Source organism: Triticum dicoccoides, chromosome 4B (assembly GCF_002162155.2).
Source record: "Triticum dicoccoides isolate Atlit2015 ecotype Zavitan chromosome 4B, WEW_v2.0, whole genome shotgun sequence".
In the NCBI taxonomy this organism is placed as follows: Eukaryota; Viridiplantae; Streptophyta; class Magnoliopsida; order Poales; family Poaceae; genus Triticum; species Triticum dicoccoides.
The window spans coordinates 23769783-23783924 of NC_041387.1; the positions used below are offsets into that span (position 1 = coordinate 23769783).

General features: G+C 46.9%; 1 protein-coding gene across 1 annotated transcript; it reads right to left on the minus strand.

The window, feature by feature from the left end:
• Positions 1-3792: 3792 nt before the first annotated feature.
• Positions 3793-4589, minus strand: LOC119294705. Its single transcript, XM_037572948.1, has one exon. The coding sequence runs from the start codon at positions 4553-4555 to the stop codon at positions 4016-4018; it is 540 nt and encodes a 179-aa protein (XP_037428845.1). The 5' UTR covers positions 4556-4589; the 3' UTR covers positions 3793-4015.
• Positions 4590-14142: the final 9553 nt, after the last annotated feature.

Here is a 14142-nt window from a genome sequence, read left to right on the forward strand (position 1 = left end):
CCCCCCGGACCTCCTCCGACCTCAACTCCAACTCCATATATACCATCTCGGGGAGAAAAAATCAAGGAGAAAGTTTCATCGCGTTTCACGACACGGAGCCGCCGCCAAGCCCTAATCTCTCTCGGGAGGGCTGATCTGGAGTCCGTTTGGGGCTTCAGAGAGGGGGATTCGTCGCCGTCGTCATCATCAACCATCCTCCATCACCAATTTCATGATGCTCACCGCCGTGCATGAGTAATTCCATCGTAGGCTTGCTAGACGGTGATGGGTTGGATGAGATTTACCATGTAATCAAGTTAGTTTTGTTAGGGTTTGATCCCTAGTATCCACTATGTTCTGAGATTGATGTTGCTATGACTTTGCTATGCTTAATGCTTGTCACTAGGGCCTGAGTGTCATGATTTCAGATCTGAACCTATTATGTTTTCATGAATATATGTGTGTTCTTGATCCTATCTTGCAAGTCTATAGTCACCTATTATGTGTTATGATCCGACAACCCCGAAGTGACAATAATCGGGATACTTCTCGGTGATGACCGTAGTTTGAGGAGTTCATGTATTCACTATGTGTTAATGATTTGGTCCGGTTCTCTATTAAAAGCAGGCCTTAATATCCCTTAGTTTCCACTAGGACCCCGCTGCCACAGGAGGGTAGGACAAAAGATGTCATGCAAGTTCTTTTCCATAAGCACGTGTGACTATTTACGGAATACATGCCTACATTACATTGATGAATTGAAGCTAGTTCTATATCACCCTATGTTATAACTATTGCATGAGGAATCGCATCCGACATAATTATCCATCACTGATCCATTGCCTACGAGCTTTTCACATATTGTTCTTCGCTTATTTATTTTTCCGTTGCTACTGTTACAACTACTACAAAAACCCAAAAACATTTACCTTTTCTGTTGCTACTGTTACCATTATTATCATACCACTCTTGCTACTAAATACTTTGCTGCAGATACTAAGTTATCCAGGTGTGGTTGAATTGACAACTCAACTGCTAATACTCAAGAATATTCTTTGGCTCCCCTTGTGTCGAATCAATAAATTTGGGTTGTACTTCACCCTCGAAAGCTGTTGCGATCCCCTACACTTGTGGGTTATCAGGCTCGCTGGAGACGTGGAGTTGGTCGAGGAGGCTGACGAGGCGGCTCTCGGGGCAGCCTGTGCCCGCATTGGATGCGGGCCTGTCGGAGATGCGAGCCTCGCCAAGAAGATCCGGCGAGGCAGCTCACCACGCAGGCATCGTCGACGCTTTGCAGCGCGTCGGGGCAAGCGCCATCGGGCGTGCCGGGCTGGCTACGCTCGCTGGGGAGGAAAAGGGTTCCCGTCCAGTGCAGGTCTCCGGACGACGGTGCACCTGGCCCCATGGTGGGCGCCAAATGTCGGGTGGTAGGTGCGACATATGCCAACGGATGGCTTATCATTGTGGGAGCCAGTAAGACATCGTCGGTGCCTGGAAACGGGATGAGGCGAAGACATGCACGCTGGCGGATCTTACCCAGGTTGGGGGCTCTCCGTGGAGATAATACCCCTACTCCTGCTCTGGGGGGTCTCCGCATGATCACTAGATCAACAAGAAGCTACAAGAGGCTCCTTGAGCTGTTCGGTGGGAGGAGGAAGAAGGGCAAGGCTAGCTCTCTTCTATCCCTACGGTAGTGTCTGAAACTCTATGAGATCAACCCTTTGCATGGGTGCCCCGGGGGGTTTATATAGGCCTACCCCCCGGTGGTACAATGGTAATCCGGCTGGGCGCGGGCCCTAGCCATCAGTGTCTATGGCCGTCGGCTTCTCCGCCGGCCGCTCGGGCCCGCCGACTGGTCGGTCCCGCCGGCTGCCGGCTCATTGGTCGACAGGCCGGCCCCACCGCTTGGGGGTCTTGTCGGGGGCTGGTTACTGTTGCCTCGCCTCTGATGACGAGGGCTTTGTCGAGGTAAGCATGGCTATGGTGCCGCCGCCTTGCGGGCTCTCACTGTAGCCTTACCTCGTCTTGTCTCTTTAATGGTGCGCGCGCCCCGAGGAGGGGAGCAAGCCGGCCATAGGAAGCCGGCCATGCCTCAGGCCGTCTGGGGGAGGCAAGGCCGCCTTCGGGCGTCTCTCTGACCGAAGGGGCCGGCCGCCTGCGGGCCGTACTGGCAGCCCGTCGTGGAGGGCGTCATGATCAACATGGCAACAGTGCCACGCCGGACGGGTGATGGTTGTCCCGTACGGCGTACTGTAGCCATGAGTGTTCCGGGATTCGGGGGTGGCAGGGTCCACTGTTGCCACGCCCTGTCCCATCATCGTTATGGGGATGCAGACTTTTAGGGCACGGCCCTGGCCGCTTGCCAGGGGCCGGCCTCTTGGAATCGGTCTTCTTGGGCCGGCTTCTTGGAGTCGGTCTTCTTGGACCGGCTTCTTGGAGTCGGCCCTATCATGGCGTTCTCCAAGAGAGTTTAGGGCTGGGCCGCCTTCCGGTAGTTGGCCTGTGAGACAGCCGGCCGGAGGAAGGCGGCCCCGCGTCTTGGGTGCTCCAAGGCTCGATCGGCCTGTTGTTTTTTCTAAGGGCCAAAGGGAGCCGGCTAGGCTACCCGTGGTCATTTACTCCAACAACTATATAACTTCTTCTGTTTGGTGCATCTTGTTTTTTAATGCCTCGAGTCATGGATCAAAGATAGTGCAACCCCGCTTGACGGGGGAGGGGCGAAGGGTATTGACAAATGTTATGTACATGCTATTTTTGCCATGAATTCCACGAATGCCATTTCATGATGTGCAAGCATTGAAAACATTTGTTGAAGTTTGTCATAAAAAAATTCAGTTTTTTTTTTGGATTTTACTGTTCACTCGAGCTCAAACTGAAAGGACACTTTCGCTATGAGACTAAGGTGGGACTAAACTCTCTACCCATGTCACTACACCACAAAAAGAGCCCTCTGAGATTATCCCAAAAATAATTGATTTTTTTACGGGTAACGGCAGGAGCTCTGCCAATTCATCATAGGGGGAGGGGGGGACTGTACATGCTGTCATCGATCGGGAAAAAACAAAGAAGAAAGAAAACCTAGATAACAAAAGCAATTACTCACATGCCCAAGGGCCTCAATGTCAGCATGAATTCACACAAAAATCTCATGAACCGTAGATTTGTCCTTCTGAAAAATCTTGAGGTTCCTCTCCTTCCAAATTTGCCAAGCCACATAGGCCGCCATTGACACCATCCTCCACTGTTGATGGCCAAGGAAAATAATTGATTCACGCGGGGCCAAAGCCCATCAATGATTCTACTGGCACGTTGTGGGGTAGCATGGTCTTCTCATTGTCGGTCGACACATTGGCGCAGCCCCGCGACCTGAAAGCTCCATCATGGAATCCGACCTTGGAGGGTGGTCAATTTGTTTGGCCATTTAGATATCCGTCTGGTGCATCATAACAATGCACACAACCGTAATTCATGAGATCGCTGTGCCCGAGCAGTTGAGCGAGTTCGTTTCAAGCATGGGGGGAGGTACCTAAGTGGCAAAACTCATGGTTAATCGAATGAGACCACGGTATCAGGTGCTAGTAAGCAGTCCTGCTAAATTATATCCGACTCGAAACACTATTTGATCGATCGAAAAAGCCCGTGTTAAAACTCAGGAACGCAAGCTCGAATAGCTCCGCCTCTAACGGAGGTCATGTTGGTGCTCCCTCCATTTCAATGAAAAGGCGTAGTAGAAGTACTACCATACATTCAATGATCACTGGATATCTCATCATACCAGCATTTGATTCACCACCGTTTGTCTTTCTGCTCGTATATTCTTATAAAAGATTTATTTTATTGAACTTCAAATATGCAATTCCCCACATTACATCGCAGATCGCACCCCGACTGTATCTCTCATAGTTTGTACCTCTCATAGTCTCATATCTCTTTTTCTACCAAGAAAAGTGCAAATATTTTTTGCCAACCATACGTAGTAAATTTCAGCAAAAGGCATGGAAGCAACTCGCGTTCGAACTCTGGACTTGGAAGTCACTCACACCTCGGCGACGGGGAGCAGGCCGAGCTCCCGGACCACCCCGGCCGCGCCGCGGAGCTGCCCGCCGACGCCGTCGACACAGACGGGGATCTCCTGGAACAGCGACGCCGGCACGTCCTCCGTGATGAAGCCGGCGCGGAACTCGATCACCCCGCGCTCCAGGTGCGCGGTCATGCTGGTGATGGAGACCCAGATGAAGAGCTTCTTGGCCATGACGCCGGAGAGGTTGGTGATGGCGCCGTGGGAGATGGTGCCGCTGAGGTTCTTGTCGAAGTAGACGTAGTGGTCGCCGAACCAGGCGTAGCAGCTGCTGGCGAGCTCGATCTGGTAGTCGCCGGTGGCGTTCTCGAAGGTGTAGGACTTGACCGAGTCCGGGAGGAGGCCCTTGGGGAGGCCGTACTCCAGGAGGACGTCGTTCGCCACTCCGTGCAGCATGGCGCCGCTGCCGTCGGCGCATGCAGCCTGTGCGAGCGGCGCGGCCGTCGCGGCCACGGCGAGGACGAGGAGGATGGTCATTGGAGACATGGCCGTCGTCATTCGGGTTTGGGAGTCTGGCTATTGGTCTGCCTTTCCGTGGGAATTCCGGTGGGTTTTATAGATGATCTCGTGCGATGGGATCGCGAGCGTGATCGGTCATGTGGGCGTATTCAAATCTTGGTACCACAGCATGCTATCACCACCGTTCACGATCACCACCGTTCACAACTACCCGGAGTTATGAAATTTTGTCACTGTTTCTCTCTCTCTCTCTCTCTCTCTGTCTGATAACGATGGATGGACAGGACAATATTACGCAATTTTATTTCCGTGACCACGCAATAATAACAGGTTGTTGAAAGAACCAATCATGCATATAGTAGTACTCGTAGTATATCTCATAAACTTTTGTGGACTATCATTAAGCATGCATTAGAAAATCGACGTGTTTAGCAAATCAATTTCAGTACATTTTACTAACAAACTTTTTTTAGAAAAACCCCACCATGTATTAATTAACTTAAGATGCCCGTACAATCATTCGTAACAAACTTTGCCACGCAGGGCGAAACGGAATGAAAAAGAAAACCATCAGATCTATTATCAAAACTAAACTTTGCAATATCATGAGCCACCATTTTGCCCTCCTGTTGATCTTAGAAATCTGTAAATTCACCAACAACTTTGCGACATCTACGGCTTTCTTCTTTAGATCAACAAGGGATGATCTGTCCACAATCTCTTCCAGAAACGGAGGCCACAAAGGAACAATCAGTTTCTAAAATGACAGGCATGTCTAGTGTCATACCAATATATAGGCCGGACAGGGCCGCTCTAAGTTCCGCTTCCTCGACGCTATAGCAAGCACCAATATAATCCCAGGAGGAAAGGATCACTTGCCCACAGTGATTTATAACAACCACCTCCACGCTCGCAGCTTCAATGGCCTCCACAGAACTTGCGTCGACATTAATCTCGTAGAAGTCTGGGGTGGGTGGCCTCCAAGGAACAACCTTCATCACAATGGTATTGGTTGGCTAAAGTTCCAGCTCCACTTGCTTCCCTTTACTGCATATCTCCACCTGCATTTTAGCATGACAAGACGAGAAAAATGCCCAATAATTTTTGACAAAACTCACCGAGGCTGATATGGATTCCATTCCCCTACTAAAGATCAAATCATTCCTCAAGTGTCAAGCTCTCCAGAACATGAATATAGTTTGCTCGCGTACATGCGAAGATAATTGGTCCAATAAAATAAGGAACCAGTCCGGTCCAGAATATTTGAAGGTCTCCTCCGCTGGTAATTTCCACACTTCCTTCAATGCCATACGGAACACACGAGCCTTGGGACAAACCACCAACGCGTGAAAAATACACTCATCGTCAATATCACATATTGATCATGTACCTAGAGTAGCTTGATGATGTTTAACCCTATTGAGTTGAACCGCCAAACTATTAGAATCAGCCCTCCAGGCAAAAATTCTAATTTTTTGAGGGACATTAGCATTCCAAATAATATTCCAGAGCCTCCTATCCCCATTTATGGCATCACTGGAATTGCCAGAATCAATCCTCGGTTCCTTAAGATTCAGAGCCAGTCTATATGCACTCTTCACCGAGAACAAGCCACTTTTCTCGTGGTGCCAAGCAATAATATCTCCCTCTCCCACTTGAAGAATACACAGCTTTCTTGTCCTATATATCATCGCGAAAAGAAATTGCGATCATTAGATTAAAATCAACTATGCATCATATTTCATACATCGATTGCATCGTCCACCCTTTGCTTCATCTCGACATTGTTGTGGAATTGCGGTGGACATTGCCTCCTTTATCTAGACACACACAAAAATTGTCCAACAGTATCACCTTTACTCCCCGTTTGTATATTATCGACAACATTGCCCTATTTAAATTTTTCTGTCACTTTTCATCTAAGTCGTTACATCATGTCAAGATTTACCACATTTAACAATTTACTTCGATTATGGCTGGCTAGGCCCACTTGTCATGCCGACATGGTCGGTGACTTGGGTGCCAACTAGGAAAAGCAATATGTATAGGATTGTCCGCCAACTAGGAAGCACAATCCGTATAGGATTGTCCTCCCTACCCGCACGACCATACATGCATCCCCGCCCCTAAGCCAAACGAAAAAAAATTATATGAGACCAGGTCTCATATAAATCAGGTGAGACCCGCCCTGATGGATGACATGTGGCATTCACAAATCACAAAACATCTAATCTCTCCCCCCCTGATTTCAGGTGGGGGGTGGGGGGATGCTTTGTGATTTGTGAATGCCACATGTCATCCATCAGGATGGGTCTCACCCGCTAATCCGTGAGACCTGGTCTCATACAATTTTTTTCCAAGCCAAACCCACTCTGTGAGCCCAGGAGTGGTGAGTCGGGGATGAACAAAGATGCCACGAGGAGGAGCGATGTGATGAAGAGCTCCCTGGCAACCACTGCCGGATTTGCCACAATTTGTAGGCTAGCTTTCACGAGTACTAAGGACACACCTAGTTGGTTCACGCTTTTGAGTTGGAATAAGGATCACCAACCACATCAGCCTTACAAGTATACCCAGTCGGTCAGAATTGAAACATATTGTTCAACTAGGTTAAACTTCACAAAATATAACAACTTTGGGGTAAAATGTGGCAGAGAAATTTAAATGTGGTAAAGACTCACAAATATACAAACATTGGACAGAAAGTGGCATTCACTAAAAAAACATTTGGTTACCCAAACATTTGTTCGGATATCATTATCAGAAAACATATTATGATCACCAAATAAAATGGAACAAACAAACTTAAGTGGAGTCTGGCAAGTGGCTCCGATGACCGGCTCGCACCGAAGCTTAAGAAAAAAGCACATGAGATCTGTTAGAGAATATTGTTCCCGTAGCTATCTCCAACTCATCGTAGCTATCTCCAAGTCATTTTCTTACTTGTTCTACTCAAACTCCTTGTACTCTTCCTTGTACGCCAAGGCTTGGCTTCGGCCCATATCAATATATACAGACCGCGGCTCCCCTCGAGGGAGTAGAAACGCTTATTATCTTTCATGGTAATCAGAGCCACCTCTTCTCCTACATCTAGCCACAGATCAAAACCCTAGAACCACATATCATCGTCTCCATGGCTTCTTCAGCCGGCGTCGCCCTCAACCTCGGTTCGCCGCCATCTGAGAAGCTAGCAAGAGGAAACTTCATCCTCTGGAAGACCCAGGTGCTCCCAGCCCTGCAAGGTGCGCAGGTAACCGGGCTCCTGGACAACTCTGACGCTGCTCCGCCCAAGACTGTGGAGATCACGAAGGCGGACAAGACGACGGCCCTAAAGCCGAACCCTCTATACGGGCCCTGGATCGCCAAAGACCAGCAGGTCCTGTCATATCTTCTCAACTCCATGTCTCCAGAAATCCTTGCGCAAGTCGTCGGGAAGGACTCCACCTATGAGCTCTGGACGACGGTGAACAATCTCTTCGCCTCGCAATCACAGTCCCGGATCACCAATCTGAGGATAGCAATCACCAACACCAAGAAGGGCACAATGTCGAGCTCGGCGTATATGGCGAAGATGAAAAGCCTTGGGGATGAACTAGCTGACGCTGGTTGTCCCGTCTCTGATCCGGAGATGGTGGACTACATACTGGCAGGACTCGACCGCGACTACGACTCCGTGCTGGCGGCGGTCGGCGCTGTCAAAAACACAATCATCGTCGATGACCTCTTTGCTCAGATCTTCACCTTTGATCAGAGGATGGAGATGCTGGGAGACTCGTCCTCAGGCGGGTTTCATTCTTCTGCCAACGCCGTCTACAGAGGCCGCGGCCAGTCCCGTGGCAGACCCCGCGGGCGAGGAGGAAGAGGGCGCGGCCGCGGTGACCACGGTGACCGCCGGCCTTCTCCTGCAAATAGAGGCGGCGGATTCAGAGGATGCCCTCGACAGCAACAGCAACAGCAGGTACGCGAGCAGCAGCATGACTATCCTGAGTGCCAGATATGCTACAGACATCATCCAGGAGGTGCACGTGTCTGCTGGTGGCGCTATGAAGAGAATGATCAAGAAGAAAAGGAGGTGCATGTCGTCTCCTACAGCGTGGACACCAATTGGTACGCCGACAGTGCAGCAACAAATCACATTACAGGTGAACTTGACAAGTTGACAATACGGGAGAAATACAACGGAGGCGACCAAATTCGCATGGCAAGCGGTTCTGGTATGAATATCACCCACATTGGTAGTTCAATTGTTAAAAACCCCATGAAAAAATTGCACCTTAAAGATGTCTTGCATGTTCCTCAAACTTCAAAAAATCTTGTTTCTTTTCATCGATTCACCCTTGATAACAATGTTCTTATAGAATTCTATCCTTACTTTTTCTTGGTTAAGGATTTGAGAACAAGGAGAATCATTCTTAGAGGACGGTGCATGGGAGGCCTCTATCCACTCATATCATCATCATCATCTTCGTGGTCCAATAAACAAGCAAACATTGTCACCAAGCCATCATCATCAAGGTGGCATAGTCGATTAGGTCATCCATCTTCAGTCATAGTTAAATATGTTCTTAGCAAAAATAAACTCTCTTATGAGAATAGTGTTGAGTCAGTTTGTGATCCGTGTCAACAAGCAAAAAGTCATCAATTACCCTACCCCATCTCTACTAGTGTGTCTACTGCTCCTCTACAACTTATATTTTCAGATGTATGGGGGCCAGCCCCTACTTCAGTTGGGAGATTTTCTTACTATGTAAGCTTTATTGATGACTATAGTAAATTTACTTGGATTTACTTGTTAAAGAAACGGTCTGATGTATTCCAAGTCTTCATCAATTTCCAAAATCTTGTTGAACGCAAACTGAACTCCAAGATCATTGCTATGCAAAATGACTAGGGTGGTGAATATGAAAAATTGAACTCTTTGTTCCAAAAACTTGGTATTTCACATCATGTTTCTTGCCCTCATGCTCACCAACAAAACGGATCTGCTGAAAGAAAGCACCGTCACATAGTTGATATGGGGCTAGCATTGCTAGCAAATGCATCTATGCCACTCAAATTCTGGGATGAAGCATTCTTAACTGCCACATATCTTATCAATTTGCTTCCAAGTAAAGTCATCAAATTTGAAACACCCATTACACGACTCCTTGGTGTCACACCCAACTACACATCTCTTCGTGTTTTCGGTTGTGCATGTTGGCCCAACCTTAGACGCTACAACACACGCAAACTCGATTTTCGCTCAAAAAAGTGTGTCTTCTTAGGCTATAGTCCCATGCATAAAGGAGTTAAATGTCTAGATGTTCCTACTGGTAGGGTCTACATATCCAGAGATGTTGTTTTCGATGAGTCTGTGTTTCCTTTTGCTTCCCTTCATCCCAATGTCGGTGCACTTCTCCGCAAGGAAATCTTCCTTCTTCCTCCATATCTTCGGTCTTTTGATCATGGGGGCGACAATTGTACTAATCAAAGTGATGATATTCCTGCTGGTACTTGTTCTTCTCTGTTGCCTGTGCAGGTCCCTGGTGAAAACGGCGCTCAAAATGATCAAAATTTCGAAAATATAGCCCAAGATGATCTTATATTTCATGTTGAGGAAGGAGACGAACCCGGCATGGATGACGAAGCTGATCTGGCGGCGCCCGCAACTCCTGTGCGCGTGCAGACCTCGGATCACGCGACCAAATCAGCCTCGGATCATGCCCCCACCAGCCGCAGCGCTGATTCAGCGGCAGACGGGACCAGCTGCGGGGCCGGATCTCCCTCGCCCAGCGTGCGCCACTCCCGCGCCGACACATCAGCAGCAGGCGGGACCAGCTACGGGGCCGGATCCCCCTCGCCCATCGTGCGCCTGCAACCGCGGTCGGGTGGTCGATCCGCTGTGCCGGCTCGGGTGGCTGGCACCCGTGTGCACTCAGAGGAGGCGGACACACATGCGGCTACACCAACGGCTACGGGATCTTTTGTGCACGAGGCGTCAGATTCGCCTGTGTCAGCACATGCAGATTCCTCAGGATCTTCTGCGGCAAGTGCTCCTGTGGTCCAGCCAACAGCTCCTTCACGAGTTATGACTCGGTTACAGAAAGGTATACAAAATCCTAAAATAAGAAAAGATGGGACTATACCATATGGAATGTTGTGTATTTCAGGAGAACCAACAACATTGAATAGTGCACTTGATGATCCCAAATGGAAGAAGGCAATGGATGAGGAATATTCCGCGCTTATGAGGAACAAGACATGGCATCTTGTACCAAATCAAAAAGGTAAAAATATCATCAATTGCAAATGGGTTTACAGAATTAAAAAGAAGGCAGATGGCTCCATTGACAGGTACAAAGCACGTCTAGTTGCAAAGTGTTTTAAACAACGTTATGGTATTGATTATGAGGACACTTTCAGTCCTATTGTTAAAGCTGCAACTATCAGACTTGTGCTAGCCATTGCTGTATCCAAGGGCTGGAGTCTATGACAGCTAGATGTACAGAATGCGTTTTTGCATGGCATTCTAGAAGAGGAAGTGTTTATGAGACAACCACCTGGTTATGAGGATAAGAAGTCGCCACATTATGTTTGCAAGCTTGACAAAGCACTCTATGGTTTAAAACAAGCACCCAGAGCATGGTACTCCAGATTGAGCTTACAATTGAAATATCTTGGTTTCATTGCCTCCAAAGCTGATACATCTTTGTTTATTTATAACAAGGCTGGAGTAGTCATTTTTGTGCTTATATATGTTGATGATATCATAGTTGCAAGTTCTTCACAAAATGCTACTAATGCACTTCTGCATGATTTGAGCTCAGAGTTTGCCTTGAAGGACCTAGGTGATTTGCATTTCTTCCTAGGTATTGAGGTCAAGAAAACTCAAGATGGAATTGTGTTAAATCAGGAGAAATATATCACTGAGCTTCTGTCTCTCATGGGAATGAAAAATTGCAAGCCAGTTCCTACACCTTTGTCTTCCTCAGAAATACTTTCAGCATATGAAGGTGTGCCACTTCAGGAGGAGGAAAGCACAAGGTATAGGAGTACTGTGGGAGCACTACAATATCTAACTCTCACACGTCCAGATATCTCATCTGCTGTCAACAAGGTTTGTCAATATCTGCATGCACCTACTTCTGCACATTGGTCAGCTGTCAAGAGGATTAAAGGATATGTGAAGCATACTATGGGAATAGGACTCCATTTCAAACATTTTAATTCTTCTCTTGTGAGTGGATTCTCTGATGCTGACTGGGCAGGATGTAGTGATGACAGAAGATCAACTGGAGGCTTTGCAGTATTTTTTGGGCCTAACCTTGTTTCTTGGAGTGCTAGAAAGCAAGCCACTGTTTCACGATCAAGCACAGAAGCTGAATACAAGTCCTTGGCGAATGCAACTGCTGAAATTATTTGGGTTGAATCACTTCTTGAGGAATTGGGAATCAAGAAGAATCGTATCTCATGTTTATGGTGTGATAACTTGGGAGCAACATATTTGTCTGCAAATCCTGTGTTTCATGCAAGGACAAAGCACATCGAAATTGATTTTCACTTTGTGCGAGAGAGAGTTGCAGCAAAGAAACTTGAGATACGGTTTATTCCTTCTAAGGATCAAGTAGCAGACGGCTTTACAAAGGCATTACCAGCAAGACCATTTGAGGAGTTCAAGAGTAATCTTAATCTAGGATAGTTAAGATTAAGGGAGGGTGTTAGAGAATATTGTTCCCGTAGCTATCTCCAAATCACCGTAGCTATCTCCAACTCCTTTCCTTACTTGTTCTACTCAAACTCCTTGTACTCTTCCTTGTACGCCTCCCCTCGAGGCTCCCCTCGAGGGAGTAGGAATGCTTATTATCTTTCAAGATTGAACTGACATCATGACCTAAGGCTTTAATTCACATGTGCGATAACAAATCTACCGGATAACCACAAATATTTGGGAGTTGAGTTATGTTGGAAGAATGAGAGTGTTAGTTAGTTTCGTGATTCAATTTGGAAGGCCTTACTCAAGCAGGAACTAAACAGTCCCAACCCCAGGGAGCTTAGAGAATGTAAAGGTATAGACACGGTTCAAATCCCAAGACAACTTAAATCGTGGATTCGTGCACAGACGCTCGACGACGAGATTCGGTGTTAGTTTCTTTAGGTCGATTCAAGGGTTCAATGATGATGAGTGTGGCTCTAGGGCAGGTCCTCAGAGGCACGTGCATAAAGACTTTCTGGCAATCATCGATATTGGCTCTGGTAGCGGAGTGGCGACAGTGACGCGTCAATGGCTCATTCTGACAACGACAATGCTCGTTTAGTGGTCCAGGCACCTCGATATTTTTTGTTACATTTGAGGTGTTTATATATTTTTTATAGTAGATCTGAGTTCTTCTAAGAAAAAACACTTGATGAACAAGGTAGAGGCTGTTTTTATTTCTGAAATGACTGAGATAGAGAACTGTGATTGATCTTACACGACGATTTCCTTGGAGCCAATAAAATTAAAGTAGTCGAACCAAAATAATGTGTACATACCTGAGCTCCCCTGGCCGGATACACAGTCGCCTTCTAGAAGTTGTATCCAATGCTCGTTCATAATTTGCCCACATCTTATCATCATTTCCATCCAGAATTAGTTGACGCTTAAACTGATGTATTATGGAGGGAGTAGCTAGTTAATTTTTCTTTTAAAAAAACTTTTTTTGGGAGGCAAACTAGCTTTTTTTACATTTTTTTTTGACAAACTAGCTATACTAGTTTAGTTGAAGGGGTGCTACATGGCCAATGCACGCTGATTCTGTCCACGGATTTGCATATTAGTTTAGTTGAAGGGGTGCTACACGGCCAATGCGCGCCGATTCTGTCCACGGAGTATGAGCCATTGGTGAAAGATATTGTCTCCTCCCACAGAAAAAAATATCGAGCTGTAAGTATTAAAGGCGACATTCAGCAGGTAGCAGAAGTTGGTTGGGCTTGATTGCCAATTATGTCTGTCCAACGCTGGCAGACAGATGCTGAAATTGCTGTGGCCAGTACCACATCTGCATAGAAAGCGATGCTACGTATGATTTTTGTATAGACACAATACATATGTTCTTTTTATTTTTGCGTATCAATACAGACGTTCACATGTTCACATACAGTACATGCGTCCTATCCACCCCTATGACAGTAATGTACGAGCATACACCTTATGTTATAAACATCCACAAGAGATTAAGGTGACGGATCCTCAATATTGATGAAGTTGCCAGAGGCACCTCACGCATTTATCGGATACGCCATATCACCGAAAGAACTAAGCTTAATTCACCAATCAAATGATAAGTGCCAATATGCACGTGGTGTTTTTACGGGAAATATCTAGTCAGAATGTTTGCTTTGTAGTCTTAGAGAATGAGCATTACCGTGTCATCTACTCCCTCCGTCCGAAAATACTTGTCATCAAAATGAATAAAAGGGGATGTATCTAGATGTATTTTAGTTTTAGATACATCATTTTTTGTTTATTTTGATGACAAGTATTTTCGGACGGAGGGAGTACCTGAGAAAGGTGAGGGGCATTAGAGAAAAGAGGGAGGATAAGGGCCTGGATGAAGGAATAATGAAGGGGTTGATCGGTGGTGGTCAGGGGCCTGACCCAATGGCTC